This window comes from Quercus lobata, chromosome 4 (assembly GCF_001633185.2).
Source record: "Quercus lobata isolate SW786 chromosome 4, ValleyOak3.0 Primary Assembly, whole genome shotgun sequence".
Classification (NCBI taxonomy): domain Eukaryota; kingdom Viridiplantae; phylum Streptophyta; class Magnoliopsida; order Fagales; family Fagaceae; genus Quercus; species Quercus lobata.
The window spans coordinates 61,159,783-61,167,697 of NC_044907.1; the positions used below are offsets into that span (position 1 = coordinate 61,159,783).

Sequence of the window (7,915 nt, forward strand, 5' to 3'; positions counted from 1 at the left end):
TTAGAATCTAGAAATGGTTAATGAAAAGATTAAAGAGAAGTAAGATCCATCCTACGTGTTTGTACACTTATATTCCACACACAATCATTAGCATTCCTTTTTTGGCTCAGACTTTAAGCATTTATCATCATACAAACTACATGATCAGTCAACTGAACGAAATTCAAAAAATTTACAAGATTCAACCTAGTTCTCATACAATGAAGGAGAGAAATTCCTCCATGATAGTACCCAACACATTACATAGACTCATTTCTTTGCCAGCAACTTCTTAGGAACCTTATCCAAAGGCGTAGATTTCAGCAGGAAAAGCCTGGCGGCACGCTCTTGCAAAGTACCTCCACATTTCAACCCATGTGCTTGCAATTCAGACTTTAACCTTTCCATGCCAAGAACCTATCATTATAGTAGCGGAAAAAGAAAACATTAGACTGATGCTGTAGAATCAGCGCCCCACTGACAAAAATCTGGGATTAGAATAAGAAATGATAGTGACATTACTGGTAATAAGATTGACAACATGAAAATAAATATTGCTTGCACATGTGGCCTTCAAAAAAGTCATGTTCATAAATTAAATGGGGTGGAAATAAAGTTGATACATTCAACAAAAGCCATAATGCATAAAAATTCAGTCTCAAGATCTAAACAAAATGCAGAAAAATAAAGTGCCTTCCTTTTGATGCAAAAACTTCTTTATTTACTTGATATTTGGAGAGTAAGCTTAGTGGTGCGATTACCAAATTAGACCCATACATACCGATTGATTTCATTGGACCTAATTGATCGCTATTGATGCTATTAGAGAGGTTGATTGTTATTTGAATTGCTACCACATATCATGCAATCTCATTATGATTTTACCTCCTTTGCGTCTTTGGTGTAATTTGGGGGGCCAATGAGCTCTAACTCAACTGGCACCTTCTCTCCTTGCAATGTTAGGTGAAGGGTGAGATCATAGATTCAAGAACCATTGGGTATGTGAGTAAATTAGTAAATTACCACTAAAAAAATTGGGGACTTTATTTAAATGGCCTACAGATTTTAAAAAAATTTGGGGTTGGAAGTTTTTTTTATTTTTTTATTTTTTTTTATAGGTAATAAAAGTTTTACTAATAGCAAAAATGCAACGTGTTTACGATTGTAAACTCGTAAACACACGGCAAATAAAGAATAAAAACAAATCAAATGGTAGATCTAACAGAAATAAGAAAATAAGACAAGGAAATACAATGCATGAGGCCCCAAATACAAGACCACTCAAAGAAAGTCCTAGAACGATGTCTTCAACAGTTCAATAGGTCTCTCAATGTCCTCAAAAGTTCAGACATTGCATTCTTTCCATACTAACCACATAAGACACGCCGGTAACATATTCCAAGCAATTGAAGAATAATTCCCCAACCAATTCCTCCAAGCGAAAAGAAGAGAGACAACCATATACGGCATCACCCATTGAACCCCAAACATGAGGAACACCTCACTCCTCAAAGCATGAGAAAACTTACAATGGAGTAAAAGGTGATCCACAGTTTCCTCATCACACATTGGAAGTTTTATTTATACTGCGGTGCTGATTCCTACATTCCTATCATACTTGGTGCTGATTCCAAGCAACTTTAGGTGCTGATATCTAGGTTCTATCTATTTTTCTCTTTTTATTGATAAATGTTGATTAAGCAAACCCTATGTGTTGATTCTAGGCCATATCCCCTTGTTTTGTTCTTTTTTTTTCCCCCAAACATGAGTCCCCCTCTTAGAGTATATTTTCGTGCATCAAATTTGGTATCAGTGCAAACCCCGATTCGAATTCCTTGCAAAACCATTGAAGCCACAACAAGAAGTAAAATTCTCCACCACCACCATGAATCCATCCCTTCACCATCCACAAAAATTCAGAACCAATAAAACCTCTAGCTGCTGTCAATAATACAACCTAGATCACCCAAAAAAGAGGGGAAAAAAAATATCGAAATCAAATTACCAAGTACCATCATGGCAATCACAATCAACAGTACACCCATAAACCCGACCTTAAACCCACTCGCTCCATCCACGAACCCCAAAAATAGCAGCCCACCACACCAGAATCAACCCAATCAATCAAACCTTGTTAAGCCAAGTCATGCTAAATCTCTTTCATGACTGATTGAAAATCCACCATAAGAATTTTGACTTATTGCCACCACAATCAGCCAATGCCGTGAGGTTCAGCTCAGATGCTGAAACCTAGCTTCCTATCATGCTTGGTGCTATTTCCAAGCAGACCTAGGTGTTGATGCCTAGGTTCTATCTATTTTCCTCTTGTTTATGGCTTGATACTAATTTCAAGCAAACTCTAGGTAATGATTCCTAGGTCTATCACTGTGTTTTTTTCTTTGTTTGTTTCCCAAACACAAGTCCCCCTCTTAGAGTATATTGGCCTACATCAAGCAACCTGTTTGGTGTTAATTCCTACACCCATCTAGTATCTTCCCATTTTGTCTCCTAGTTGTATCTTCAATAATCTCCTTCCTATTCCCTTTGAATTTTTCCTGCATCACTCATGCTTTCTAATCGCCATGGGAGAAACTTCAACACAATGCAAGTCCAAAGAAAATGTCACTAGTAAGATAAAGACAGAAAGTGCAAGGAAAGCACATAGAAAAGCTGAATCACCTATAAAATGACTGCATAATAACTTATAATGTTGACTACAGAGGACTTAAAGTTATGGAACTAGGAATTTTGAGAAGTGAGGTCAATAAAGGAAGATAACTCAGTAAGAAAATTGTTCTAGAAGTGAAGGGAGAGAGGAATCAAGAGGAAATGCACAATAAGGAGGAGTTGGAATCAGAAGTAAAGAGGTTGGCTACATTGGAGGATGTTTAATGGTGCTAAAAATCAAGGGCAATATGGTTTTAGGAAGGGGGTCAGCAATATTAGATCCTTTGATCATTAGCAAACACACACTGGTGAATATATCACATTTAAAAATTAGAATTTTTTTTATAAGTACATTTAAAAATTAGATATGGATGGGGATGTCTATAATGAGGAAACTGAGGTTAAGAAACAAATTGTTGGTTTCTATGAAAAGCTCTACAAAGAACCAAAAGATTGGACACCACAGATGGATGAGTTGCAATTCTCCTAGTGTAGTCAAAGGCAAAAGGCAACCTTAAAGCCAAGTCCTTATGATACAAGACAATAAACTCTAGGAGAGGAACTTCAGTTTTAGAAACAAAAAACAATAAAGCAAAGGGATATGACCTAGGAATGAGCAACTAGATTGCATGGAATCAACACCAAGCAAATAACACAGATAATATAACATAAGCATCAATACCAGCCATATTAGGAACCCAGTAATCAGCACATGGACTTGCTTTGAATTAGCACTAAGCATTGGAAGAAAACATCCAACCCAAATTTTTAAATCCATCATCAACTAGTTACAATAATGAACTTCGGGCCTTTAAATAGAGTCCCCAAATTCCATCAAACATGAAAAGAAAGTAAACTCATAATGAGATTAGAATCATTAGATCAAACATGCAAATAAAATTTAAATAACAATCAAATATCTCTAATAGCATCAATCAATGTCAATGAACAAAAATCACGATCACTTAGGTCAAACAAAATCAATCACCATTAATAGGACTAATTTTGTGTACTCATTAATTCTCCCGAGGTGGGAGAATCAGAAACTTGACCCATCGAGTATAGCTCATGGCAACACTAGATGGGTCACAGACCTTGTGCTGGGTAGGATTAAGGTGTGCTTGGGAGAGGCCTTTTTTTTGTATGCATGGGTCAAGGTAGGTTGAAGGGTTTGGTTGAGTAAAGGAATAATTTGGACTGGGATTGATTTTTTTTTTTTTTTTTTTTTTTGATAAGTAATAAAAATTCATTGATATCAAAAAGAGAAAGACACCCAAGTACACCGGGGGTATACTGGGGAGAACAAATCAAAAACGAACATTACAAAAATCAAGAAAAATCAAAATTGAAGAAAAATGATGGTTTCTCCACACAGAGAACCAATCAAGTAAGGTTCTAAAGAAAAGAAGCTTGAGATCAGGCATGGAACGCTTCTTGTCTTCAAAACACCTACTATTTCTCTCCTTCCAAATACACCACATCAAACAGTGAGGAACAACCATCCAAATATCTCCATTACGATGGCAGCCAAAACGACCTTGCCACAGGCCAAAAGCCCAACAACAGAGAATGGCATAACCTAGCAAACTCCAAGTAACCCAAAAACCATATCCCACAACTCCGAAGCAACCGGGCAATGAAGGAAAAGATGGTCAATAGTTTCACTATTACACTTGCACATATAACACCAATCCAAAATGCAATCCTTTCTTTTGGTTAAGTTATCAATTGTTTTTTCCCCTTTTAAATGGAAGGCTTGTGTGCCAGGAAGTTTAGGTACGTGTCCATTTCAGGGCTGAAGTTCACCAACTAAGAAACAATTGCAGGTTTAGGTAGAAGTGTGGGTTGATAATGGATTAAGTTGAGTGAAAGGCTTGGTTTCTATGTGTCTGAGTTGTAAAGGTTCAGGCTTTGTTTTCTGAAAAGGTCAGGTGGGCTTTATAGGTCAGGTCAAATGCAAGCCTAGGGTTTTTAACAAACCAAGGCAGATGCAAGTATCTTTTCATAGTGGAGTGGGCAGAGTCTAGCCACGCTGATCTTTTTTTGTTTTGATTTATGTTTTTTTTTTTTTTGAAAATGGGTTGGGTGAAGCACTAATTTGGGTGGGCGCGGTGATTTGTCTTCACAACGAAGCTTCTCCTATTATGCTTAGAAGCAATGTCAAAACTAAAAGTGCATTCAAGATTGTTCCTATGGGAGAATTTGAAGGTATTCACATCTTTGGCAAATATCCTGTGTTGTCCCTACAATAACATATTTATGAGTGCAACAGCTTTCAAAGATTAGTAATTGGAGTTACTTGACTCTCTGTTTGACATCTTACATTCAAACTTCTTGAATGAAGATGGATTTTTAATCAGTTGAGGATAAAGTTGAACAAGTTTAGTGTTCATGCTTTCTATAAGTCTCTAAGAGGGTCCAATGCAAGATTTCCTTGGAGAAGTATATCCTGCACAATGGCTCTGGAAGAGTACATGGTGCACAACGGCTCTAAAGAATGTTGCTTTCTTTGTGTAGACAGCAACATGGGCTCTTGATGGGTGATAACCTTATTAAAAAGGGACTGTTTTGGTATATTGGTGTTGCATGTGTAAGTATAGTGGTAAAACTGTGGACCATTGTTAATCCACTGTGAAGTAGCCTGGCCCTAGGACATTTGGTCCTTTGTTCTGACCATGTTTGGATTACTTTGCTCTTAGTATGTTAACCATAAATTCTAACATGAATATGAAATCCTCCATGTGTAATTGCGTATGGATGTGAAATTCCCAAGTGTAGCACCATTTTCAATTTCTATTACAAATCTCTAATGTTAAACGGAATGAATGTCACAAATTGGTAAATCCCAAATTGTGCACGGTGCATGCCTTAAAGACCAAAGTTCATACTAGATCTCATCCAAATGGTTTGAATGTACTCATCCTATACTCACTCACCAAATGATGCATACAGACCCCGGTCCTGACTAAAGATATAATCTGATATCAGTTTATTGACAAAAATACTTCACCCAAGTATACAAGATGTATACAAATGGGATCCACACCAAATTTTCAGATGCACTGCTGAGTTCTATCTATTTTAATTTTACTGCTAGTTGTTTAAGCATGTAAACATTCAACAACACAAATTATACATAAATTAAGTTTATGAATAAAAACAACTAGAATCCATTTTTGGGGTGAAAATAAAGGAAAAGAAAATGCACACAAGAATTGTAAGTAAAGCAATTGTGGGCGCATATAGAAAATACAAAAGGTACAAATGAGAGATTGTATTTAAGTTTTAACAACAAACCTCCATTTCTGCTGCCAAATTAAATTCATCAAAATTGAGCGGCTTTTCCAATTCTGCAGCATTAGTAGTCTCAACTGTTTCCTCATGAACACTCGATTTAGAGTCCAAATTACCATTGGTTTGAGAATCAACCAATAAGCTCTTGTCACAAGCTTCCCTATTTCCAAAGTTCAAAACATTGGCAGTTTCGTCCACAGCCACAGCCTCAGTTGTAGAAACTGAAACAGATACACTTGTAGTCTCAGACATCTCCTTGTCACAGATCACAGGTTCAACCACCTCAGCGCATCCATTAGAGTCCACTATTTCTTGCAAAACAATTTCTTTCTCTCCCTCAGAGCCACTCTCACTCTCACAAGTAACCTGCTTCTCACCAGTAACTGAACCAGAACTCCCCTCAACTTCCTTACTCGAATCAGAATGATTCTCGCCATTCAACACAACAGATTTCTCCTCCCTCTCCTCCTCATCCTCATCCGTGTCGTCACTATCACTTTCGCCCAATTTTCTCTTTCCCATCCTAACCAACCACAAAAATTCATCCAATCAAAACCAAACAATAAAACATAAATAGCAACACACATACACACATAAATGCAGAACATGACCCTCTCTATTTCAAGTCTTGTTTATTCCATCCATCCATTTTAACAGTGCACAGAGAGTACCATGAATTTCTCCAATCAAAACAAAACATAATACATAAAGAAAGAGAAACATACATACATACAAACACACACAAATACAGAACAATTTAATCAAAACCATGAAATGCATACCAAATGTTAGCGCGCTTCGCCTCGAGGGGCGCCACGGGACCCGCCTTGCGCTTCTTGAGGGCGTCATTGACAGAATCAAGCACCTCCGCCACACAGCGTTCGGACTCTTCCCGATACTTGGCGACGTACTTATGAGCAAGGCCGTCTCCGACGCCTTTCTTCCCCTTCTTGGCCTTCTTTTTGATGAAGTCCTCAGCAATCTTCTCCAGCTTCCTCTCCTCCTCCTCAGCTTTCCACTCCTCAAGCCGCTTCTCCGCGTTGACGTGGCGCAGCCTCCGCCCGCTCATGTCGCGGCACGCGTCGAAGTTGTTCGTCTTCTTCTGCCCGGCCTTCGTCGCCGCCCCACGCAGCAGCGACCCGAACCCGCCCTTCCCGCCCGCGAGTCGACCCGACAATTGCACGCTCGGGAACAGCGATGTGCCCTCGGGGCACCGAATCAGGGTCTCGTCTGACGCGCAGCAGAGTCCGGTTGTGACCAGGCGTTGCTGCCCTAAGGGTATTTTGGTGATTTCATGGACGCGGTGCTTGATCGCGAGGGCTGGTACGGTTGGGGAAGTGAGTCTTAGGGTTAGGGTTTTTCCGTCTAATAGTTTCACGAAGAGATGGTAGATTTTGCTGTTGCTGTTGCTGCTGTTGTCCTCCTCCATGGATGAAGCTTCGATCAAAAATCGAATTCTCTGGTTAGATCTGAGAGAAGAGAGAGTTTTAGAGTTTTAGAGAGAGAGAGAGAGAGGCATATCATATACACTAGTGGTTGACTTTTAGCGACGACGTTAATATTCGTCGCCTACAATAATATTTTGCGACCAAATGCTTAACCTGTATCTACACGTGGGAAAGGGGTGGGTTGATTTGTATTTTTTACGTGAAATTCTTTTTTAAATAAAACAAAATGGCTTGTTTACGCCACCAATCAAGAGCTGCTACATCAGACATTTAATAAGGAAGCAGTCACTCTATAACACACAGGATTATAACCAAACCCATCTAAAACATTCTTCTCAAAACCATGTACGCAGTACAAAATTTCACTTGCAAGGTGGCTTTTTAAGATCTTCTCTGACCCAACTGCTGACCTTTACCATCTTAGCCAGGGCCCAGGGACCTTTCCACTATTCAATTAATTGACAGTATCATTACATTACCAATGTCTCTCTTTTTAGAGTAACTCCAAGCCCAGATTCACACAACAA

General features: G+C 38.8%; 1 protein-coding gene across 1 annotated transcript; it reads right to left on the reverse strand.

Annotated features, from left to right (window-relative positions):
* Positions 1-7,517, reverse strand: LOC115986550 (replication stress response regulator SDE2). The gene is made up of 3 exons (XM_031109677.1): positions 6,723-7,517; positions 5,944-6,463; positions 1-396 (listed from the first exon to the last, which is right to left on the reverse strand). The coding sequence occupies exons 1-3, from the start codon at positions 7,367-7,369 to the stop codon at positions 250-252; spliced, it is 1,314 nt and encodes a 437-aa protein (XP_030965537.1). The 5' UTR covers positions 7,370-7,517; the 3' UTR covers positions 1-249.
* Between the last annotated feature and the right edge of the window lie 398 nt (positions 7,518-7,915).